General features: G+C 33.7%; 3 protein-coding genes across 5 annotated transcripts; all 3 read left to right on the top strand.

Annotated features, from left to right (window-relative positions):
- The first annotated feature begins 184 nt into the window (after positions 1-184).
- On the top strand, positions 185-12,030 carry LOC140048745 (phospholipid scramblase 1-like). Its single transcript, XM_072093524.1, has 8 exons — positions 185-319; positions 812-853; positions 1,690-1,938; positions 7,158-7,235; positions 7,781-7,910; positions 8,846-9,020; positions 9,606-9,767; positions 10,295-12,030. The coding sequence occupies exons 2-8, from the start codon at positions 844-846 to the stop codon at positions 10,355-10,357; spliced, it is 867 nt and encodes a 288-aa protein (XP_071949625.1). The 5' UTR covers positions 185-319; positions 812-843; the 3' UTR covers positions 10,358-12,030.
- A 551-nt stretch (positions 12,031-12,581) lies between these two features.
- On the top strand, positions 12,582-15,118 carry LOC140048981 (uncharacterized). Of its 2 annotated transcripts, none has more exons than XM_072093787.1 (3): positions 12,582-12,706; positions 13,307-13,415; positions 13,507-15,118. In XM_072093787.1, the coding sequence occupies exons 2-3, from the start codon at positions 13,326-13,328 to the stop codon at positions 14,167-14,169; spliced, it is 753 nt and encodes a 250-aa protein (XP_071949888.1). In that variant the 5' UTR covers positions 12,582-12,706; positions 13,307-13,325; the 3' UTR covers positions 14,170-15,118. The 2 variants fall into 2 exon arrangements, with proteins under 2 accessions (XP_071949888.1, XP_071949889.1); XM_072093788.1 differs by lacking the exon at positions 12,582-12,706 and adding an exon at positions 12,727-12,743.
- A 211-nt stretch (positions 15,119-15,329) lies between these two features.
- On the top strand, positions 15,330-25,209 carry LOC140049373 (intraflagellar transport protein 81 homolog). 2 transcript variants are annotated; one of them, XM_072094245.1, is made up of 15 exons: positions 15,330-15,423; positions 15,818-16,000; positions 16,272-16,366; positions 16,929-17,109; positions 17,567-17,722; positions 18,047-18,157; positions 18,387-18,471; positions 18,643-18,806; positions 19,069-19,311; positions 19,558-19,707; positions 19,906-20,034; positions 20,492-20,668; positions 21,092-21,289; positions 23,624-23,724; positions 23,836-25,209. In XM_072094245.1, exons 2-15 carry the CDS (start codon positions 15,857-15,859, stop codon positions 23,912-23,914), a joined length of 2,013 nt encoding a protein of 670 aa, XP_071950346.1. In that variant the 5' UTR covers positions 15,330-15,423; positions 15,818-15,856; the 3' UTR covers positions 23,915-25,209. The 2 variants fall into 2 exon arrangements, with proteins under 2 accessions (XP_071950346.1, XP_071950345.1); XM_072094244.1 differs by having other exon boundaries at positions 23,624-25,207.
- The last annotated feature ends 444 nt before the right edge of the window (positions 25,210-25,653 follow it).

Here is a 25,653-nt window from a genome sequence, read left to right as displayed (position 1 = left end):
CCATTTCACTTATTCTTGTTTATAGTCATCAGTTACTATCTCTTTTGTATACATTGATAAATTATGGAGTGGTCTAATTTCTATAAATACAATCTAAACTATAATCAGCAGGGGGTGCATAGACAAACGATGTAATTCCAGTGTACAGTAGTTAATAGTGTGAACTCATCCATGCGGAAAGGACACGACCTCTGGACGTGTGTGTTTTTTTGGGCGTTTTGTGTGTGTACGACGACGCGACGAGACGAGACGAGCGTAGGTGTGTTATCGAAACTGTCACAGAGTGTTTTTGGACAATAAAACACCACTTTTCTCAACTGTATGTAAATGCATTTAATTGATTTTTTATACCTTATGTACATTTTAAAACTATTTTTATTATTTATACCGGTTATGACATGCCTAACTAAAGTTAAACCAGTTAGAGAGAGGCATACCCTAGCATTACATTAGCTAGGCTAGCTAGGTAGGGGCTAGCCTACTAGACAGCACAGTGAGGGCCCCGGCCGGCCCTTCCTACCTCACCTACCCTATTAACTACCTACTACATCTCGGCCTAGGCCCTATCTTTGTTAAAACTAGGCTAGCCTCCTAGTAGTAGTAGGTAGCAGCAGCACAAGAATTAAGTAGTAGGCCTAATCATTATTTAATTATTAATAAATAATAATAAACCATTTATAAATATGGAATATTCAATATGATTTATTATTTTATAAAATAATATTAATAATTATGATTATTAAACATTAAAATATTACTTTACTTAATTACATTGCCAGTTATTATTTAAGTTTTTGAATTTTTATTACAGGAATATTGAACATACAGTAAACTAATTGAAAAATGGCAGACGGTTAGTATATCATTATTCAAGTTTCTAATTTTATCTCATTACTAAGTTAATAACCTTGATTTTTTGTTATTAGCAGTTTTTAGATTTTCTTGGAATTAGTATTTTAATGAGTACTGTGTACAACACAACAATGAATACATTTAATAAGTTAATATTGATTTCTTAGCCTGCATTTACTTACAACTGTATTCCCTAAAATGTAGTTGTTAAGAGTTTTTCATATTCTATCAATTGTTTTAAAATGTAATACTGTAGAAACTCATTAACTGAAATTGATTATATTATATTTAAAATATAACTACTTGAAATAAACATCAAAATAATTTTGATGGTTATATCAATTCAAGACTGTTTTAAAAGAAGTTTTCATTTTACTATTCCATTTCATAATTAAAAACCTTTTCCTCATCCTTACAATGTTCTATTTTATTTAATAATATCATATATTTCTTTTTCATTCCATGTCTTCACATTCATTTCATGGTAAGTATAATTATGTCTCTCTCTAACATTTTAGTTTAAAATGTAAACTCTACACAGTTCACTCTTTCAATGCCAGACACCCTTGGGTTGACCAATTATGTCTGTTTTTGTATTTTAATTTTAAATTTGGGACATTTAGGACCTCAATAAAAAAGGTTTTTGGGACAGTGAACTGTAATGATTGTTGAAAACGATTTAATTTGAGAATTTCAGCTGTGACACATTGTCTGTAAACATTTGAGTATACAATGAATACAATGAATACAATGAATACTGTCAACTGTGTAAATATTGACAACAATTTGTATAAATTCTATCCATAGGCTATGGACAACAACCATTTTATCCTCCAGTACAACCAGTAACTGTAAACCAACCTTACCCTCCCCCTCAAGGCAACCAACCTTACCCACCACCTGAGGGACAACAGCCTAATCCTTATGGTCAGCCTCAGGGTGCTGGACAACCCCCTGCACCGCCAGGCACGGTGGCGTCAACGTGGATGCCTGTACCGCAGCAGATTTCAAACTGTCCTCCTGGGCTGGAATATCTCACCCAGATTGATCAACTGTTGGTACACCAGCAAGTTGAGCTCTTAGAAGGTAAATCTTGAACAAATGTTTATTAATTTAGGAGACATGATTATTTGTTTTTTAAAGTTCTGATGTTGTTTATTTGTTTGTTTTTTGCTTGCCTTCTTGATGATAAGGTTATTAAATTTGTTTTGATGTATTAATAAAGAATTGATTTTATACAGTTAAGTACAGAAACTTCTGTCTACACTATCAAACTAGTTTGACAGAAAAAGCGTGATGTGCCTACATTTTACCAAAATGTATACTGTACACATAATATAGGATCCTTAAAATTCAGGTTGACCCCCTTAAAATTAACCCCCTAAAATTAACCCCCATGTGCAGTAATAATTTGATTACTTTTTTTCAATAAACATACCAGCAAATTTCTAAGACAAAACTATTATATAATGTAAAGTTTAATTTAAAGTTTAGTTTTACGGTACACCATGTGTAATAAAGGAAATAGATTATTATATTACTACTCCTGTATTGTTGTGCTACTGTACAACGATCTTCAGGACAATGATAGGAAAATAGACATGAGTCTAATTAGACTATTATAATAAATATATGATGTATTACAACAAGGGATGATGTTAATGATCATTTTAAAGTCTCCAGGGAACGTAAAATCAGAAATGTAGGTCCTCCACTCTGCATGTTTGTACACAGTAGTTTGTGGAGCAGCTTCTGTTGAGATACAGTATCTCTGTCTTGCACCTTGTTAGCTTCCTGGTTCCTCCCTACCTAACCTCAAACCAGGAAGTTGTCCTTGTTGAAACCACACATGGTACACCCCCAGCTTTATTATAGACATCCTCTATCTACTTTAGACTAGAATGTAAGTAATACTTTATAGATTATTGACATGTTTGTTTGTATTGAATAAACTTGAAAGGTAGTTATTGACCAGGTGTTACAATTAAATAGTTTTAGGGGTCGTCTTGAAAATGTGTTAATTATATGAATTTTCTTTTCATATTAATATACAACACCTACCGGTATGCTCTATTAATGTTAAATTAACATTTTAATTGTTTAGAAAGAAACCAGTAATTTAGAAAACAGGATCTACAAGACATGACAGTTTGATTGATAAGATCCATCAACAAATTGATTATAATTTTCTCCTGTAATAATTCAGCAATAAAACAGCTACTCAATTCCATTTCACAATAACCAATGATGCATCTCTTTGTACTAGATACTGTAGTGCTACCATAGCCATATCAATTAGGTCTAATTTATAGGTTCATGGTACTGCAAATAAAATTTTAATAATTTAATGTCCCTGTTTTTATTAGTTTTGTGACGGAATAACGAAACTAAAAAAATGATAATGAAGAATACGTTTTTGTATTGAGGTGATGATACAAGCTTTTCCGTGTTAAAATAAAATATTTATTATTATTAATACCAGTAATATTTTTATATATGTGATTATCTTTTTACATAAATCAACTTTATGTGTTCCGTATGTTTACATTATTAAGTGTATATTTTTTCAGTATACAGCACTGTACATATATCCTTCACCTATTTGTTGACCTGAATTACAAAACTATTTACATAGTGCTATCTTTGACATTGTTATTGGGTGAGGTCATGTTTACAACCGGGTTATTATATTTATTCTCTACCCCTAGTACTTTATAATAATAATTTTATAATCATATTCCACTCCACTTGTAAGTATGTTACACTTGTACACAAATTAATTTATTTTGTGTTCATAAGAATGAATAATATTTAACATTACTTAATGTTAAACTGTTATGTAAATCAGCTTATCGCCATAGTTACTTGGTTACAAGTAGATTTATTCAGTAAACATAATCATAACACTAATGGAATACAATATTTACATAGTTTGTAGACTTCCATTAATCATTGATATACCAAGACGATTTCGATTACAATTTGTTTAATTCTTTTGAATAATAAAAAGGGATTTAATTGAATCACTAAAATATGATTTAATTTTTAATTCGAATGGATAAATTATGACTTTAATAATTAATCTTGTATTGTTGATTTCTTCAGTTCCACGTCACCAAAAAATGTTTTTCAGTTTGTGTACAGTTAATATAACACAGTTATTTGGCACTTCAAAGTGCTGCAGAACAGAGCGGTAAAAATGGTGATGGATTTTTTTGTAATATCACAATCTTGTGATCGATGTTGATTGAATGAGTTGTACTGTACATCAGTCTTGTGATCGATGTTGATTGAATGAGTTGTACTGTACATCAGTCTTGTGATCGATGTTGATTGAATGAGTTGTACTGTACATCAGTCTTGTGATTGATGTTGATTGAATGAGTTGTACTGTACATCAGTCTTGTGATCGATGTTGATGGAATGAGTTGTACTGTACATCAGTCTTGTGATCGATGTTGATTGAATGAGTTGTACTGTACATCAGTCTTGTGATCGATGTTGATTGAATGAGTTGTACTGTACATCAGTCTTGTGATTGATGTTGATTGAATGAGTTGTACTGTACATCAGTCTTGTGATCGATGTTGATTGAATGAGTTGTACTGTACATCAGTCTTGTGATCGATGTTGATTGAATGAGTTGTACTGTACATCAGTCTTGTGATTGATGTTGATTGAATGAGTTGTACTGTACATCAGTCTTGTGATCGATGTTGATTGAATGAGTTGTACTGTACATCAGTCTTGTGATTGATGTTGATTGAATGAGTTGTACTGTACATCAGTCTTGTGATCGATGTTGATTGAATGAGTTGTACTGTACATCAGTCTTGTGATTGATGTTGATTGAATGAGTTGTACTGTACATCAGTCTTGTGATCGATGTTGATTGAATGAGTTGTACTGTACATCAGTCTTGTGATCGATGTTGATTGAATGAGTTGTACTGTACATCAGTCTTGTGATCGATGTTGATTGAATGAGTTGTACTGTACATCAGTCTTGTGATCGATGTTGATTGAATGAGTTGTACTGTACATCAGTCTTGTGATCGATGTTGAGTGAATGAGTTGTACTGTACATCAGTCTTGTGATCGATGTTGAGTGAATGAGTTGTACTGTACATCAGTCTTGTGATTGATGTTGATTGAATGAGTTGTACTGTACATCAGTCTTGTGATCGATGTTGAGTGAATGAGTTGTACTGTACATCAGTCTTGTGATCGATGTTGATTGAATGAGTTGTACTGTACATCAGTCTTGTGATCGATGTTGATTGAATGAGTTGTACTGTACATCAGTCTTGTGATTGATGTTGAGTGAATGAGTTGTACTGTACATCAGTCTTGTGATCGATGTTGATTGAATGAGTTGTACTGTACATCAGTCTTGTGATCGATGTTGATTGAATGAGTTGTACTGTACATCAGTCTTGTGATCGATGTTGAGTGAATGAGTTGTACTGTACATCAGTCTTGTGATTGATGTTGATTGAATGAGTTGTACGGTACATCAGTCTTGTGATCGATGTTGATTGAATGAGTTGTACTGTACATCAGTCTTGTGATCGATGTTGATTGAATGAGTTGTACTGTACATCAGTCTTGTGATCGATGTTGAGTGAATGAGTTGTACTGTACATCAGTCTTATGATCGATGTTGAGTGAATGAGTTGTACTGTACATCAGTCTTGTGATCGATGTTGATTGAATGAGTTGTACTGTACATCAGTCTTGTGATCGATGTTGAGTGAATGAGTTGTACTGTACATCAGTCTTGTGATCGATGTTGAGTGAATGAGTTGTACTGTACATCAGTCTTGTGATCGATGTTGATTGAATGAGTTGTACTGTACATCAGTCTTGTGATCGATGTTGATTGAATGAGTTGTACTGTACATCAGTCTTGTGATTGATGTTGAGTGAATGAGTTGTACTGTACATCAGTCTTGTGATCGATGTTGATTGAATGAGTTGTACTGTACATCAGTCTTGTGATCGATGTGGATTGAATGAGTTGTACTGTACATCAGTCTTGTGATCGATGTTGATTGAATGAGTTGTACTGTACATCAGTCTTGTGATCGATGTTGATTGAATGAGTTGTACTGTACATCAGTCTTGTGATCGATGTTGATTGAATGAGTTGTACTGTACATCAGTCTTGTGATCGATGTTGAGTGAATGAGTTGTACTGTACATCAGTCTTATGATCGATGTTGAGTGAATGAGTTGTACTGAACATCAGTCTTGTGATCGATGTTGAGTGAATGAGTTGTACTGTACATCAGTCTTGTGATCGATGTTGAGTGAATGAGTTGTACTGTACATCAGTCTTGTGATCGATGTTGAGTGAATGAGTTGTACTGTACATCAGTTTCGTGAATAAATATATTCCTCTTCATCATTCATCATCATTTATATTTCTAATATTTCATGGCTTCTTTTGTTTTTTGTCATGGAAAACATTGTATAAGGCACTTACTCACTATTTTGTTTCAGGAAATAAAGTATTTATTGAACAAGACCTTTGCTAGGTTAGTATTAGAGGCTGTAATAATAAGTAAATGTGATCTCAAAGGGCAAAGGTTCTATACTGTAGGTTGCCATTTATCAGTCTCTAGACGTTCAGCAGTCAATACTCAAATCAAATTTAATTCCTACCAGTGAAGTCCAGACATCAAACAATTTTAGCAATATTTTACAGTACAGTATGATACATCCTAACCTACAGTATATAGGCAGGAAATTTGATTAAGATCTACTAGGAAGTGATGATGTCGCTTACCAGCTGACGCGATGTCTGAGGACACCGCTTTTATTCTGAAGCCGGGACGAGTTCATTGCGATTTTAACAAAATGATCTTGACCTGACTTTATGTCTATTTGTGATGACCTCGGCATTGAGTCGTGTCGTCGGTCATGACCTTGGCTTAGGAACTGCTTAACGTCTGTAGGTTCTGTACATCCCAACTTACATGCTCATATTGTAATTTTTTTTTTTTTTTTTTTATTTCATCATCACCCTACAGTGACCAAACGTCACCATTAACAGGGTTGAATTATAATTGTAATAATTTAACCTAAACTTACTCCTTTTTCTTTACAAATCGAAATCTTCCTAATGCTAGGGGTACCCTATTAAATCATAATTATATTCTATTATTTTGAGCTGTTACATTGTTTTGTATTGAGATTATGCCGCTCTCATGTTATTGTAATGTTGATATCATTTTCTTGAGCTTTCAGAATCATAGTGATAATCTTAAAACTTTAAATATTACTTGTTTTTTTTCTTGCTAGCTTTCACCAGCTTTGAAACCAACAACAAGTATGTGATAAAGAATACGCTGGGTCAGCAGGTGTACTTTGCTGCTGAGGGTATGTCATGACGTTTTTTTTTTCTCTTTTAAACCTCTCTTAATCAGCTTCTTCCTGAAACTGTAAACATTTTACCAGTTTTGTGTGTTGCTTATGTTAACAGTATCCAACCAATATCATAACATTTCTTATAATATTTATACTTTTTCATAATTTATAGACAACTTTCATTTTGATGTTTCATTTCAAGAACATGTAGTATTTTAATATTATGTCAATATAAACACAATTAATAATTAAGACATTTTAAAGGGTATGGGTATCTTGTATTGAAGCTTTACATTATCAAACTTTATGTCACAAACAAAATGTGATGTGCCCATATATGGGTATGATATAATGTCATATCACTACTAACTATATTTAAGCATATCATATTTGGGCACATCACACTTTTTATGTCACAAAGTTTGATAGTGTAGACAGAGCTTTAAAAGAAAACAATGTGTCACATGCAAGATCCTAAAGAAAAATATGGCAGAAATAAATAACTACAAAACAATTTAATTGTTGTATTTAAAGTTCTCATAACATCATTTAAATAGATACGGATTGTTGTACCCGTAACTGTTGTGGAAATTCTAGGCCGTTTGATATGAAGATTTTGGACAATGGTACTAAGGAGGTAATGCATCTATCCAGGCCTCTGCGTTGTACATCGTGTTGGTGTTTTTGGTAAGTACAGTGTCCTATGAACTTTCATTGAAAAATTTAATTTGAAAACAAGTGTTTATATTAATATTATACTAAATATATTTACTGTAGTATAAAATGTTATGTTTTTTTTTCCGCATAAGGTTAAGGACTCTGTGTTTCAGAAGATTTAGGGTATGCCCTTTGACACTTGAAATCAGTTATTTGGTTTATTAATATCTAGCTTTGTAGTGTTTAATTATTAACTATTTTACTGATCTACTATCTGTTGAAAACAATATAATTCTTTATTTTTTTTTTTTTCATATTAATACACAATTCAATTATTTTTACTGTAGCTTTCCCATGATAATTGCAATTATTACAGTAAATACATATGTGACCATGTATACGTAGGTTTTTTTCCCGGTCTACCCCTGTGATTCCGGTTTTTCACATTTTCTCCTGGTTTACTGAATTTTAATTATTGTTTTTTGCAATAAATTACTACAAAAAAGCTTAAACAAATGTACTATATTAAAGCCATTGTACGGCCATTTGCAGTCGAACTTTATTCATTTTTTAAAACAGAGGAAGGATTCTTGCACCTACAGTATTTGTTATTGCATTTTCTACAGTATCAAACTATGTGACAAAAAAATGTGATGTGCCCATATATGGACATGTCATATCATTACTATATTTAAACATATCACTACCATATTTGAGCACATCATACTTTTTTTTGTCAAACTAGTTTGATAGTATAGACAGAGCTTAATAAAAATGGATAGAAAAGTTTGCGCTTACTACTACAAATTGTTTATCTTTTTCAAAGCTATTTTTGTATACTTAAATAATATAAAATTGACAAGCCTTTCTGCAATTAAACCTCGTAAAGTGCCTAGGTTTGTTACCACATAATTCTGGTAGTTATCCATATTATATTAATACTTATCTTTATTATTATATTTTAGCTGTCTTCAAAAACTTGAAGTATGCGCACCACCAGGAACTGTGGTTGGCTACGTGAAACAATCATGGAGTGTCTGTTACCCACAATTTACAATTGAGAATGCGAACGAGGAGACCATCTTGAAAATAAGCGGCCCTCTGTGTACATGGAACATGTGCGGTGATGTTGAGTTTGATGTAAGTTTTAAAGATGATGTTTATTAAAGCCGGGTTTCCCTAAAATCGCTACAGGACAGAGCGTAGCGATTCTATGGAAACGCTAGAATTTATCGGGGATCTAGTACGCGAGCGCTAAATATTCTTTGGTACGCGTATACGATTCATCGCCGACACAATCGGCAAAGTTGAACATGGTTGAACTTTGTCGATTTGACTGCGATGAATCGGTGAGCCCTCCCGATTGCGTCGGCGACATCTGCGCGTGTAGCGATTTTAATGGAATCCACTGTCTACACTATTTTTACAAAAAAAAGTGACATGCCCTATTATGGTAGTGATATGCCCTATTATGGTAGTGATATGCCCTATTATGGTAGTGATATGCCCTATTATGGTAGTGATATGCCCTATTATGGTAGTGATATGCCCTATTATGGTAGTGATATGATGTCATTGTTTCCATATATGGGCACATCACATGTTTTTGTCACATAAAGTTTGATATTGTAGACAGAGCTTAAGAATGTAAGCCATTGTTCTCTGAAGCAAATTGAGATCACTGATCTTTTTTGTAATCATAAATGATGCTGTTTTATTGTCTAGGTTTTGTCTGCTGATGGTAGCACAAAAGTTGGAAAAATTTCAAAGCAATGGTCTGGTTTCGCCAAGGAAGCCTTCACTGATGCTGACAATTTTGGAATCTCATTCCCGATGGATTTGGACGTGAACATCAAAGCCGTAATGTTGGGTGCCTGCTTCCTTATTGTAAGTTATATATTTATTATTAAGTATATATTTTTATATTTAGTATATTATTTGAATAAATTTTATAAAATAAATAATCACAATAATTGAGTTAGTGGTCAAGCGGTTAAGACGGTTTTACCGTAATACATAGCCATAACTTTAGCAAGGGTTCGAGCCTCACTTGCTCCATAGTTCTGGTGGTAGAATGAGTCTTCTCAGATAAGGACCATATAAACTATAGGTCCAGTGTACACATCTAGCTCATGAGCACTTTAAAGAACCTAGTACTTTCGAGCCGAGTAGGGGGTTACCCTGGTGTACTAGTATACACACAGCCACTGTCACACACAGACACGTCATCATAACTCATCATGAGGGCCCCTTGATTGTCGGCATAGGCTGTTTAGGTTCACCCTCAAATAAATAAGGTTAACTAAAAAATAATAATCATATATAATCAAGTACTGCTGTATAATGTTTGAGTATAATGTCATTGGCATTCAAAACGAAAAAAACATAATCATATTTGTTTTTATTCTTTGTAGGATTTCATGTTCTTTGAGAGATCTGGAAATCAAAAGGACCAGAACAAAACAGGATTTTATTAATTAAATTATTACAAAATGAATTCTTCTCCTGAATGCTGTGCACTGTGATTCAGGACATTTGACCTTTTGTAATGTTGAGCCGTAAAAATTAAGTATGTGCTAATTGTGTGCATATCATTGTAGGCGTATTCTTATCAAATATGTATGTACAGTTACTATTTAGGTACAATACCTCATTAAGCTGAGACAAATCTAATGGTAGATGTAATCATCTTGCAAATGGTTTGTCTTTAGCTTTCTTTTTTTCTTTTCATTTTGTAATACAATACAGTAGGGCCCATCATTTGAAGCACCTCTATTTAGGGAACACCCCTATTAGTAAGACAAGTTCCTGTGAATGAGGAACAATATGTTTTAACATGGCCAACCCCTATTTAGGGGACACCCCTATTAAGGGGTACACTCCTATTAAGGGGACCACCCCTATTTAGAGTACACCCCTATTAAGGGGACATTTTGTTGGGTTCTGCTGTAATACTTTTTAAACTAGTAAAGTGGTGTTTCTTGAGGTTTTGAACTTTAATAAGAATAATTATATATAGTTACTTTATGCAAATTAGCTTTAAAAACCTATTTCATAATACTGACTTTGATATATGACTAATTGAAAAATGTAAAAGAATTTATTTTTCTTAAATTTGATGTCTTGATAATGATAAATTATTTGTACAAATTTAATTTACCATTTTTTAGTATCTGGCGTTACATTATGAAAATGTGTGTTGCTTAACACTGTTTGGCCAGCGAGCAAGTTTATCTTTAGACTCTAACATTAGAGGCAGCAACCAATATTTACACTATAGCTTTACATGATCTACGTTTCTTTACATGTTAAGATGTTTTTAATTTAATTTTGTCAATACAGCTAATAATATCAAAGTTTATCAATTAGTAAAAGTGATTAATAGCAGCCGTATCCAACAGTACGATTGGTAAGGTTTCAACCTGACCACTTTTTCACAGAGGCCTTTGACAACCCAGTGACTTTAGCAGAGGTTGTTCCCTTTTCTTGCAAAAACCGAAAAACAACTTTATTTCTCATGGCTACATCCCTAAATAGGCAGTCTTAGTTCTATTATTATTATTCATTCACATTTATTTGAAGCAGTCCAAAAATAACAAGCAATTTACAGTAAATGAAATGATACAAAAATAGGAACTTTTTCAGGGAACTTAGAACTAGAAGAAAAAGTCTTATACCAACCGGGCCTAAACAAGGAAAAACTGTTGAATACCAGGGTTGTACTTGTTGTATACCAGGGTTGTACTTGTTGTATACCAGGGTTGTACTTGTTGTATACCTCATTTTATCTCACGTCTGTGTGTCGCTGCTACATCTAGTTAATACATGATATTGGTTATTAGTACATTTTTAAAAGATGTCTACCTTGAAAGTTTATGATTAATGTAAAGTTACCTTTTACAACATTAGTACGCAATCTTAAAGCTGTAAGTTCTATGACTGCATTTTTATTACTTAACTTTACTGTTGCTAAATGAATTATACCAATGAAACTGAAATCAATTTGTGAAAAATATACTTGAATTTCATGAATGAGGTATTTAAGAGTACGGTGTCCTTCTTGATGTTATAAATTAAAATATACAATTTTAAATGTGTTTTTTACTTAAATTTTGTTTATTACTATGTCATTTAATTACTACAATTAAAAATATGTCTTTCAGAATGTCGGCCATTTTATTGTTTCTGGAATTATTTGTTAGTATATATTGACATTCAAGACTGTGATACAATACATATAACAATTCTTGTTATTTTATTTGCCAAATTTGTCTAGAAATTGAATATGCGAAGATGTTATCTTTTGTATTTAAGCAAGACCAAAGTCTTTGAATTACATTTAATGTCAGAGATGATCCAAGTAACAATTGTACATTATTTTCACGATTACTCTCCATTAAAGATGATGATGATAACACCACGATTATGAATAATTAATATGGTTTCTATCCAGTTTAAAAATATATAAAACATCATGTTATTTATAAAAAACCGATAGAGGGCACTATCTAAATCAATCTGCAGATTCGAGAGGTATACGAATAATATACCTCGATTCGAGGCATATTTAGATTACATTACATTTTGGCAACTGGAATGTTCCCTACTTTTATGGTGAGCGCCATCTATGTTCGATCCAGAGGAGAAGAGATTTTCGGCGTTTCATACTTGCCTTACTACCGTTACTGGTAGGTGGCGCATGTTCACCTCGAGGTACGAGCGAGGGGTCGAGTCGATCGAATTCGAAGATTCGTGTGTGAAAATAAAAATAATGGAATACTGGTAGCTAGGCTAGGGCAGGCCTAACTTAAATTCTATAGTCAGAGGTAACAAAAGTGACAACTGTCGCAATTCAAGAAACCAGTGATTCTTCTTGTTGTCGGCTTATTTCTCTAGTTAAGGCTAGCTAGGCTAGTAGTAGGCCTTAGACTTAGTAGTAGGCGCGGATTCCCGTAGGCGCTAGGCCCTAGCTAGGCCTAGCTAGCCGCCCTAGAGGAGGCCTACCTCTAGGCCTAGTAGTAGTAGGCCTAGCTAGCTAGTCCTAGGATGCTAGCCTAGGCAAGTACTAGGCCTAGTAGTAGTAGTAGCTAGGCCTAATAGCCTAGGCTAGGGCCTACCGAGGGCAGGCAAGAAGGGCCTAGCTGAGTGAGCCAGTGAGCCCATCATCTATCAAAGTATAATGTCAATGATGGGCTTATGATGCTACACAGTAATTAAGTCTGCCTAGCCTAGCTAGCTAGGCTACCTATACTCATAAATTAATAATAGGTGCCTACGACCTACTTGCTAACAATGATTATTTATAATCGTCGCCTTTTGTTTGAAATCGGTCACATTTTATTTTTGTCACAATAAAAGCAACATTTTTTTTATCTGAAAAAAATGTTAATTTAAAAATGCATTAAAAATTATGTTTTTTTTTACAGACAAATTGTATAATTATTGATGATGAATGGAGAACATACAAGTGAACAAGGGTCATTGCAGACAATAGTGACAAATATGAAAATGGAAAATGTTGAAGAAGAGTTAGTAGTAAGTAGTACACTAATAATTTTTTAGTTTAATATTTTGAAGTTTACCCTTTCATTTAATTACAGTACTTTTCTTTTAAATCAATTTGTAGACACCAAAATTGCTTGCCGGAGATGAATCGTCACATGACATTAATCCACCAATGAATAACAGATTGCATTCCGACTCCCTGAGTTTAACAAATACAGAGGAAGATGAATTGGATAGAAGAATTCGTTCTTACTTTGCTCATTTTGACGCAAGATTAGAACGCTTCAATACAGACATAAATTTGAAACTGGCTCTATTAGACGCCAAGCTGGACCTCTTACTGGAACAAAACAAGCAGTGTGAACAAAAAGAAGAAAATGTTTTTGTGGGTACCAGCGTTGCTGCCGAGGAAGAAGAGAAACAAGTTGTGGTGTTGTCACCGGATACGGTTGCCGAGGTACACAGATGGGCAACGTCACCGAGAAACTTTGCGTTGGGGTTGGTGCGCAAGTTATTCACAAAGGATGAAATGCGTAACAGTAACGTAAACGGAAAGCAAGGACGAGAGAAACTAGATCCGGTGCGGATACGGATCGTAAAAGATCTTGTAATTGAGTACTATAAGATTCCATTCATTGATCAGTCGTTTATTTGGAAACATTGCATCATTTCGATCGACGAAGGATGTCGACGACTGCGGAGGAAAAGAAAGACTGACATTAGCAAACTTTTTAAAAAGTTTGAATCGGAAAGTGATGCCAAACCAGAAGGAGATCCAGCTTAGATTGAATACTTGCTAAAGCGTAGTTCCCACTAGCGACGCAACACAAGGACGTAATGCAACGCAAGTGAATTGACCAATCACAAGCGATGGCTTATTCGCTTGTGATTGCTAACTGTCTATAACTTCGCTTGTCATTGGTTAAAACGCTTGCATTGCGTTTACGTCCTTGCGTTACGTTCTAGTGGGAACCAAGCTTTACTCTCTCATCAATGTGTACATAAAGAGAATATACACACTCACTCTCTCCCCAAGGTGTGCAAAATTATAATAGGAAGCACTTTGGGAAAAGCAAAAACAAACAAAACTGTTGATTATTTTAGAACTTTGCCATTAAAAGTTAATGTTTATATTCAACTGTATAATCAAGTTTAAATCATACACTGTATTTAATTCATTTAAAATCAATGATTATGACATCATTATGTACTAATTATGTTATTGGAGAATTGATTGATTTTTATTTTATATATTGTTTTTAAAACAAATACAAATGCTGTTTATGTTCTATTGTTGCCTCCTTTGTGTACTACTGTACTAGCGATATTAATCTTTCTTTTTGTTGCTTCAATAAATGGGAAAAAGTTGTAGCAAACAAGGTTTAATACACAGTTATTAAAAGTTTACAGTAGTATAATTGATTCTGTCTGCTATGGTATGTTTGCGAATCTTATTAATTTTGAGTTTTTTGTGTCAAAGAGAATTTAATAAACCCAGAGGATTTGTAGGAAAAGGTAAAACCACCAAGCTACAATTGTGTGTTGTCATGTTTAATACAATTATAATGTAAATATGCTTACAACTGTTATGTTTTACTATATAAAAGATTAAATTGTTATACTACAGTATATAGTTTGGTGAAGACCATACAAGAAAATGAAATACAAAAACATTTTTACTAAAAGAAAATCAATATTGCTAGTAAGGAATCACACAAACTTGGAATAAATAACTGAAGAAATATATATGATAGTTATAATTGTACTAGTTGTGTTTCAAAGTTTAGCTTCCTTCAAAGTTCTGAAACGGCATATTTTTCGTGCTACATATACTATATAAAAAGGCAATAAAAACGCTTTCCGCGTTCCATACATATCGGAAAAAGAAGAAGATAACATTCCCAGAACACCAAAACGGCTACTCAATTATGTTCCGGACAACACAAATTCCTTACATGGAAACGTAAAGCGGTACAGATTGTGTTGAATTAAACATACTTTTTACGCTATAAAAAACAAATAAAATTGAAATTGTTGGGTAAGTCACATACCTATACATTTATATTAAAATATAGATCGTGTTAAATTGCATAATAAACTGGTTCACAGCTAGGCTAGGCCTTTGTATTATTGTAGGCTAGGCTAGCCTAGCAAGTTGTTCGTTGACAGCAGCAGGCGCGGTATTCATATCATGCTGCAGCCTAACCCAGTAGTATTAGTAGTGGGTTGTGAATGGCAGAAATAGGCATAGCCTAGCCCCCCCCCCCCCCCCTACGAGAATTTTTTATTTGTTGTTATATATAAATTTGCCTAACTTAGCTATACCACTAGCTAGGCCTATCTAATAATTTATTAACTTACACCATCATCGATCGGCGTCCTTTTACCTTTCTCACGATTTTATTATTTTTATTTTCTTGATTTTTTTAAAGGTTTTGATTGATCCATTTAGACGTGCAGTGTAATAAATCATGAATGAATCTCTCAAGTACATTGTGGAGCAGCTGAACCAGCCTCCGTATAGTCGTAGCTACAACTTGATTAGCTTTGATTCACTTACACCCATCCAGCTGCTTCAAGTTCTCAATGATGTTCTTGCAGAGATCAGTCCACAGGTACAGTAATACTGGATTCACACAGCATGCTTATGAACCCTTCACTTGTAAAGTAGTTGGACCAATCACTACTCAATAAATCATCTATAATCGACTCGTGATTGGTGCTTTTACTTGATCCCTAACAAACCTTCAAAATAATTTCTCTGCAAAATATTTTGTGGTATAAAATATATTCATGTTTGTATAGATCTAAAATAATGAGATTGTGTATATATTTGATCTGAAAAATGTTAATAAACATTTGAAAATTATAATTATTTTTTTCCAGAATAAGATGGATATACGAGAGGAAGGAGCTGATCAAACGGCCGTGAGAGTCATGACGGAATTAAAATATCTGCGTTACAAACCATCTCAAGAAGTGTATGTACATTTCTGTACTCGAAAATACCCTATATTTAGACAAAAATTAAAGATTATAGAAATAAGAATCTACTGATATGTGATTGTTAATCAGTTATGTCAATACAGTTCCTGTCAATTCATTCATTCAACATTTGCATATAAAATATACACAGAAATTATGTTATTGATTGGAATCACACTATCTTACATTTTTTTTTGTAATTCCAACACTGCAAAACTATAACTTAAACTTAAGAGCCTGCTAAAAAGAATCTTACAATTTAGAACTACAAAGCAATTGAAACCTGCCAATCACTGCAAACTACCCTATGCTTAATGCCCTGTCTACACTATCAAAAGTGTTATGTCCCCAAATATGGTAGTGATGTGCCCAAATATAATAGTGATTTGCCTAAATATGGTAGTGATATGACATCATCCCGTCCATATATGGGCACAGACATCACATTTTATTTCACATGAAGTTTGATAGTGTAGACAAGGCTTAAGTCCACTAATAGATACACATTGTATGCGTCTAGGCTTACTGATGAGTAAACAACAATGATTGTTTTCACAGGCAAGCCTTTCGACAAGGACTGGTGACGGCCAACAAACCAGTTGTCTATGAAATATTAGTGTGGCTTTTCCAGAAGATGCCCGAAGTAAAGAAGCGAGCGTACTTGGCACGCTTTCTGGTGAAGATTGAATGCCCTCCTGATGTCATGTCAGATAGTAATGTAGCAGATGCCATGGCACAGGTAGAAAGGATTCACTAGACAAGTTCTAGAGCACTGTCAAACTAGGTGTGATGTGCCCAATTATGGTAGTGATATACCCAAATATGGTAGTGATTTTACATCATGTCCATATTATGGACAATTCAATTTTTTTGTCACATAAAGTTTAATAGTGTAGACAAGGCTTTAGAGTATTCCTTAGTGTAACAACTCAATTTCTGTAACTGAATATACTATTTTAATGATTTGAAACCAATTTTTTATTTTTTTTTTGAAATATATGAATCATGGTGATAAATAATATATTAGTACTACAAAAAGGTCCCAAATTTATTTTTACAAATAAAATGCATTCTGAATATCAGACTTTCAGGAAAATTTGACATATTGGGCGAGCTCAAAGGTGTCTGGTATTGCAAAATTGACTTTATAGTCTGCTATAAACATATACTAATATTTTATCTTTATATTGGTATAGTATGATGATATGATGGGCCAGTTTAAAGTACTTCACAAAGAAGCTGAAGAGTTGAAGAAATCCAACTATTCCACATCTGACATCAAGAAGGACATCTCGCACATGGATGAAGAGAAGGAACAACTATCAAAGAGAATTGAAAGACTCAAGAAAAAGGTTAAGTTTTTGGGTTTTTTTTTCTAAATATGTCCTACAATGTGGGTACAGTTATTCTGAACTCTCTATGTTCAAATTAGTCTTTTTAAAAAAAGGAAAAAAAAAAATATATATTTATTGCGGTATATTGTAAATACATAAACATTTTCAAAACAATAGCTCTAAGCTAAACATGCTATGAAATACATATTAATATTGTTTGAAAATCAAAAAAGTTATATGATTGTATTGTAAATTGTTATGATTAATGTTAAGTAAATAGAACTTTTATTGGATGGTATTAAATACAATTGTTTAAATATCATATCTGTAAAATTATTTTAGATCGATACCATACCAAATTATGAGAAGAATATTGAGATTGCAAGAAGCTTTCGGCTTGAACAAGAGAAACAGGCAGAACAAGGCCAGCAGAAGCTAGAGCAGAGAAATCAGGTAAGGTTGATGTAACTATTTTATTCCATTTGTTAGAGTTAGTAAGTAAGCAATTTGTGTTAGTATTGTATAATCTAAAAAAAGATTTAGATTTAGTAATAGTACTGTCGTAATGTAATTAACAACTGGCTGTGGTTAGCACTGCATTTATTAGTTAACATTTGACTAAGATATAAGACATCATCCAGGTATTTGAGTTGTACTCACTACTGTTTGTAACCTCTCTTAGCTTCACCAATCTGAACAACGATACAAGAGGATTCAACAACAACTAAGAGATTTAAAACAAGCAACAGTTGGCTCAACCCCAGAAGGTAATTCTTTTCTGCAATTTAAGATTTATTCTGTAAACGAGAATTTACAGAAAACGAGACTTTTGGGCCAATCCAGGAAAATGTTGGTAACACCTAAATAGATCCTTGTCCTTTGGTTGGTGTACCTTAAATTGATTAGTTGATTATTTCTTATTTGTCTTTCATACTCAGGTCTTATTCAGAAGCTTGATGAAGAAAACAAAGTAAATGCATATTTATGTCAAGATAAACTACCAAAGGAGATTGAGAACAAGCGGAAAGCTTGTAGGGACCTGGAGAAGGTCGTGCATGAGCCTGCAATGGGTCAGGCTGACCTGGATGATCTGTATGGACAGGTGAGAATTCATTATAATATTATTTAAAAAACAAACATTTTGGATATTTAAAAAACAAACATTTTGGATATTTAAGTATTGACACACGCATTGTTCAAGCTTATCATTATACGATCTAAAGCTCTGTCCACACTATCAAACGTTATTTGATGTGCCCATATATAGGCATGATGATGTCATATCACTACCATATTTGGACACTTTTTTGTCAAACTAGTTTGATAGTGTACAGCTTTAAACATTTAATTTACTTTCTTTACAGATTAAAGATTTGAACTCTGAAATCAATGGACTAATTGAAAAGCGGATGATGAGGAATGATCCCTTGGACGACAAAGTGTCACTGTTTCGGCAGCAAGCATCTATCATTGCACGCAAGAAAGAGGGCGCTGCTGAGAGCTTGAAAGATGCGAAGGATGAGGTTATGTCGCTGCGACAAGAGATAAATGAGAAGCGAGAAACCGTGAAAGGATTGCAAGGAGAAGAAGTGTTAAAAGGGGATGAAGTAAGAAGTTAATTTTGTTGTATCTTTATATTACTATATTAGGGTGATATAACAACGTATTAGGGCGATATAACACCATATTAGGGCAAGATAACACTGTATCAGTGCTATATAATACCGCATTAGTGCTATATATACCTCATACGAATACCTTAGTTTTTTTTATGTTATTACAATTCTACTTAAGAATTTGATGGTCCTAGATGTCATTGTGTTTCTCTTACTATTAACATTTTTGTCTTTCAGTTCAAAAGATATGTCAATAAACTACGAGGTATGAGTACGATGTATAAGAAGAAGCGGCAAATCTTGGCAGAACTCCGCTCGGAACTTGGCATTCTGTCGAGAACAGAAGAGATCTTGAAACAGAAGGATAACGCCATCCAAAGGAATCTTGTAAGTTTTACTATAAGATCGTAACAACACTGTAGCTTAGTGGTAAACATGTTTGCTTATCAATCTAGGGTAATGGGTCCAAATCCTGCCCTTGTTCCAGGATTGTCTTATAACCAAACAACTAGGCTCATTGTTAGAGATATTTTTGTCCGGTATGAGTTTGTTGATTTAAAAAAAAATTAAATTATTTTATTTCAGTCTGAACTTGAAGCAAAGAAAGGAATCTCTGGTTACCATGACACCCAGGAAGAACTAGAAAAAGTGTCAACGATGAAAAGTGAGCTGGACGATATGAAAGGACGAACATTGGAGGATATATCAGATATGGTGAGTAAAACGAACACATTTATTGTTTTTGACATTTATTGATAAAACTCAAATGTATTGTTTAAGTACTTTCATTAGGAAGTCTAGGCCCAGGAAGAGTGGATTTTTGTAAATGATGATCTCCTTAAATTGATCACTATTAGTGGCTTCAACACCTTCTTGATTCAGTTTGTCCTATTTTCTGTCCGTTCTTGAAAGAAATGAATTTATAGAAGTATTTGATAATTTCTTATTTTAAACTGTGTTCCTCATACAGGATTGCCACCTTTAAGAAGGATAGTGAATGAATTTGCTTATGGTTATCCTTGGCAATTTGCCTAAATATATAAAAACACAAAGCACATCTTTTGATGGCAGTTTTTTAAACTTTTGCTTTACCTCGACAGCCCCGTTCAACTTTTTTGTTTGTGATTGTCGAAAGATTGAAAAAAAAACCAAATAAATTTTTTCGTTTTAGGTTCATCGTCTAAATTCCAAGATCGCATCTAAGAAGTCTGCATTGGCACCAGTCATCAAAGAGCTGAGACCAATGCGACAGAAACATCAAGAGATACAAATAGCACACACAGAGAAGAAGAGCTCTTATGATACTCTGGCAGCTGGCTTGGACAGCAACTGCTCTAAGCTAGAACAGGTACAAGATAATTGTTCTCAAATTTACAGCAGTCATATTTTGGACGGCACCCTCAATATTTCGTTGCCATGCTTACGACAACGAATACGTGTGCGTGACGTATCCATTTTTGTAAGATTGCAAAACCTCACTATTATTAAGTTTTCGCAAAACCCAACTTTTCAAAGGGCCCGAATTTTCCAACACATTTGTATACAGCTTTGAACATAGTCTATCATTAAGAAATATTGTTATTTAAAAAAATGTCACTGCAGTCTGCATTAGATTAATGACACAGAACCATTCAAACTATACATTCAACTCTCCCAATAACTAAGGTAAAGGTGGCATTGGTAATTACCTGGCCTGCTGGGGGCTACTTATACGTCTATTAGGCCCTACTAGCTACTACTACAGTCAACTGATTTTATTTGTCATCTTTAGGACGTAAAAGCATTTCGAGAGGAATGTTCTCAGGAGGAAAGCAGATTCCATTATTTGAACTGTATGCGTAACATCTTGCTGCTTCAACAGAAACGAGTTGAAGAGGAAGTGAAGTCGTACGTCAACCCGCAAGACAAGAAGAAATCTTACAGAGAACTTTACTCCAAAAAAATACAAGAACAAGAGAACCTTGGCAAGGTAACTTTTAACAAACTTTTATTATTTTATAGGACCTAGTTCCACTATACCATATATAATCTCTACATCTTTTAGTTAATATGGTTTAAACTTGCTTAAACTCTACTTCATAAAGATCTGTTTACACTATAAAACTTAATGTTACAAAAAATGGGATGTGCCCATATATTGACATGATGAGGTCATATCACTACCATATTTTAGCATACCACTATCATATTTGGGCACATCAAACTTTTTTTTTGTCAAACTAGATTGATAGTGTAGACAGAGCCTAAGACAACAGGTCTCCAATTGAGCAAATAATTTTATTATATTTTTGGTATACTCCTTTATCCCTGATGTATTTTGGTATACTCCTTTATCCCTGATGTATTTTGGTATACTCCTTTATCCCTGATGTATTTTGGTATACTCCTTTATCCCTGATGTATTTTGGTATACTCATTTATCCCTGATGTATTTTGGTATACTCCTTTATCCCTGATGTATTTTGGTATACTCCTTTATCCCTGATGTATTTTGGTATACTCCTTTATCCCTGATGTATTTTGGTATACTCCTTTATCCCTGATGTATTTTGGTATACTCCTTTATCCCTGATGTATTTTGGTATACTCCTTTATCCCTGATGTATTTTGGTATACTCCTTTATCCCTGATGTATTTTGGTATACTCCTTTATCCCTGATGTATTTTGGTATACTCCTTTATCCCTGATGTATTTTGGTATACTCCTTTATCCCTGATGTATTTTGGTATACTCCTTTATCCCTGATGTATTTTGGTATACTCCTTTATCCCTGATGTATTTTGGTATACTCCTTTATCCCTGATGTATTTTGGTATACTCCTTTATCCCTGATGTATTTTGGTATACTCCTTTATCCCTGATGTATTTTGGTATACTCCTTTATCCCTGATGTATTTTGGTATACTCCTTTATCCCTGATGTATTTTGGTATACTCCTTTATCCCTGATGTATTTTGGTATACTCCTTTATCCCTGATGTATTTTGGTATACTCCTTTATCCCTGATGTATTTTGGTATACTCCTTTATCCCTGATGTATTTTGGTATACTCCTTTATCCCTGATGTATTTTGGTATACTCCTTTATCCCTGATGTATTTTGGTATACTCCTTTATCCCTGATGTATTTTGGTATACTCCTTTATCCCTGATGTATTTTGGTATACTCCTTTATCCCTGATGTATTTTGGTATACTCCTTTATCCCTGATGTATTTTGGTATACTCCTTTATCCCTGATGTATTTTGGTATACTCCTTTATCCCTGATGTATTTTGGTATACTCCTTTATCCCTGATGTATTTTGGTATACTCATTTATCCCTGATGTATTTTGGTATACTCCTTTATCCCTGATGTATTTTGGTATACTCCTTTATCCCTGATGTATTTTGGTATACTCCTTTATCCCTGATGTATTTTGGTATACTCCTTTATCCCTGATGTATTTTGGTATACTCCTTTATCCCTGATGTATTTTGGTATACTCCTTTATCCCTGATGTATTTTGGTATACTCCTTTATCCCTGATGTATTTTGGTATACTCCTTTATCCCTGATGTATTTTGGTATACTCATTTATCCCTGATGTATTTTGGTATACTCATTTATCCCTGATGTATTTTGGTATACTCCTTTATCCCTGATGTATTTTGGTATACTCCTTTATCCCTGATGTATTTTGGTATACTCCTTTATCCCTGATGTATTTTGGTATACTCCTTTATCCCTGATGTATTTTGGTATACTCCTTTATCCCTGATGTATTTTGGTATACTCCTTTATCCCTGATGTATTTTGGTATACTCCTTTATCCCTGATGTATTTTGGTATACTCCTTTATCCCTGATGTATTTTGGTATACTCCTTTATCCCTGATGTATTTTGGTATACTCCTTTATCTCTGATGTATTTTGGTATACTCCTTTATCCCTGATGTATTTTGGTATACTCCTTTATCCCTGATGTATTTTGGTATACTCCTTTATCCCTGATGTATTTTGGTATACTCCTTTATCCCTGATGTATTTTGGTATACTCATTTATCCCTGATGTATTTTGGTATACTCCTTTATCCCTGATGTATTTTGGTATACTCCTTTATCCCTGATGTATTTTGGTATACTCCTTTATCCCTGATGTATTTTGGTATACTCCTTTATCCCTGATGTATTTTGGTATACTCCTTTATCCATGATGTATTCCATTCAGTTTTGAGTGATTATTAAATTATTCATACCTCAACAAAATTATGCAAATGATAAATTGAATTGAAAATGAATAATTATTTTGATTTTATTTCAGAGTTTACGTGAAAAGCAAAAGGCAATCAAGGAGAACTACGGGCCGAGTATGAAACAAATTAAAATGTGGAAAGATTTCCAAGTGCTAATGGAGTGCAAGACACGATGTTATCTGAATAAAGGAAAACAAAAAGGAGACTCAGCAACCATGATTAGAGATGATCAAGAGGACAGACTTGTGCTTTAATGAGTGACTGACATGGAGTGCAAGACGCGATGTTATCTGAATAAAGGAAAAGGAGACTCAGCAACGATGATTAGAGATGATCAAGAGGACAGACTTGTGCTTTAATGAGTGACTGACATGGAGTGCAAGACGCGATGTTATCTGAATAAAGGAAAACAAAAAGGAGACTCAGCAACGATGATTAGAGATGATCAAGAGGACAGACTTGTGCTTTAATGAGTGACTGACATGGAGTGCAAGACGCGATGTTATCTGAATAAAGGAAAACAAAAAGGAGACTCAGCAACCATGATTAGAGATGATCAAGAGGACAGACTTGTACTTTAATGAGTGACCAACATGAGTACTTACTCATTCTCTAATGGACTGGAGGAATGAGGATAGACTTTTTATTAAGAATCAACAAGTTATGTTGGACAAATTATTATTTATTAAACCAATTGTAGGACATTTTTAAGTACATACTTAGATTTGATGTTTGACAGGTAAATGTCATTGTAATGTACTCATGAATCATTATGTTATAACCAGTTGTTAACCAGTTGTAAACCTCTTCTTGTTTAATTTTAGCTGCTATCATAAAATTGTACGTGTTTTGTAGTACTTACTTCAGCATTCATTGCTTAAGCTCTGTCTACACTATCAAACTTTATGTGACAACAAAATGTGATGTGCCCATATATGGACATGATGATGTCATATCATTACCATATTTGAGGATATCACTACCATATTTGGGCACATCAGAATTGTCAAACTACTTTTATAATGTAGACAGATCTTTATACCTGTGTTGCAATACTGACATTTGAAATATATATAGTTGGTCCTTTTCAACAGAAAGTAATTGTACATAATAGATTACAAAATATAGAAGCTATAGCTATGAATGACAGTTTAATTGTGAAAGTAAAACTAAAGCTCTGTTTACACTATAAAACTACCAAATATGGTAGTGATGTGACATCATTGTGTCCATATATGGGCATCACATTTAGTTGTCACATAAGACAGAGTTTTTCGTGAAACATCCCTTTTCAGCAGCTTAGTGCCTCTCCCCTTTTCTTCTAAAAAAGACTATTATTATATTCATTTATAAGCTTATTTGAATGATGCCCACTGTCAATTGTTGCATAAATCGATTAAATGAATAATTCTTGCTTTCCAACAATGCTGTTTCTCTCAGTTGATTAAATTGGTTTCCAGCTGTTTATTGTACTGTATGAATATGTATGTGAGTATTTCAGTACAAAATACACGAACCTTGCGTTTTATATCATTTTTTATTGAAAAATATAAATGCAATAGCCAAACAAATGTGTGCATAGTATAGCAATTAAATTGTAATTGCGTCGTAAAGTACCCGGATACAAACAGTTTCTAGGTTTTATCTTATTATTACAATACAATTATTTATTGACTCAAACCGTACGTGACAGTATTGTCATAAAAAATATTATTGGTATGTTAACGAAAATTATTATAGTTAATTATAAATAATTTATAATTCAGTGATTATTATATAATTCAAAAGAAACGTATAATTATTCTCTCGTGTTTGATCCAAGAAAATATTATCAATATGATACAGTTAATATTCACAAACAATGTCGATGAGAAATGATACGTTCGTAGCACCGCCCCTAAACCATATAGCAACCAACAGCACCCCCACCCCCATAATACAACCCAACCCGTAGCATTACCCCCAACCATATATAGCAACCAACAGCACCCCACTCCCATAATACAACCCAACGTGTAGCATTGCCCCCCCCCCCCTCCCCAACCAACCATATAGCAACCAACAGCACCCCACCCCCATAATACAACCCAACCCATAG

Source organism: Antedon mediterranea, chromosome 5 (genome assembly GCF_964355755.1).
Source record: "Antedon mediterranea chromosome 5, ecAntMedi1.1, whole genome shotgun sequence".
NCBI lineage: Eukaryota > Metazoa > Echinodermata > Crinoidea > Comatulida > Antedonidae > Antedon > Antedon mediterranea.
The sequence above is the reverse complement of the archived record's forward strand: the minus strand, read 5'-3'. Positions and strand labels throughout refer to the sequence as shown.

Excerpts from the sequence above, each read along its gene's own strand:
- LOC140049373 (XM_072094244.1), top strand. The coding sequence starts at position 15,857 with ATGAATGAATCTCTCAAGTACATTGTGGAGCAGCTGAACCAGCCTCCG. Across the intron at positions 16,001-16,271 it reads TTGCAGAGATCAGTCCACAG|AATAAGATGGATATACGAGA; the intron begins GTACAGTAATAC and ends ATTTTTTTCCAG. Across the intron at positions 16,367-16,928 it reads TACAAACCATCTCAAGAAGT|GCAAGCCTTTCGACAAGGAC; the intron begins GTATGTACATTT and ends TTGTTTTCACAG.
- LOC140048981 (XM_072093787.1), top strand. The coding sequence starts at position 13,326 with ATGATGAATGGAGAACATACAAGTGAACAAGGGTCATTGCAGACAATA. Across the intron at positions 13,416-13,506 it reads ATGTTGAAGAAGAGTTAGTA|ACACCAAAATTGCTTGCCGG; the intron begins GTAAGTAGTACA and ends ATCAATTTGTAG.
- LOC140048745 (XM_072093524.1), top strand. Across the intron at positions 7,236-7,780 it reads GGTGTACTTTGCTGCTGAGG|ATACGGATTGTTGTACCCGT; the intron begins GTATGTCATGAC and ends TCATTTAAATAG. Across the intron at positions 9,768-10,294 it reads TGGGTGCCTGCTTCCTTATT|GATTTCATGTTCTTTGAGAG; the intron begins GTAAGTTATATA and ends TATTCTTTGTAG.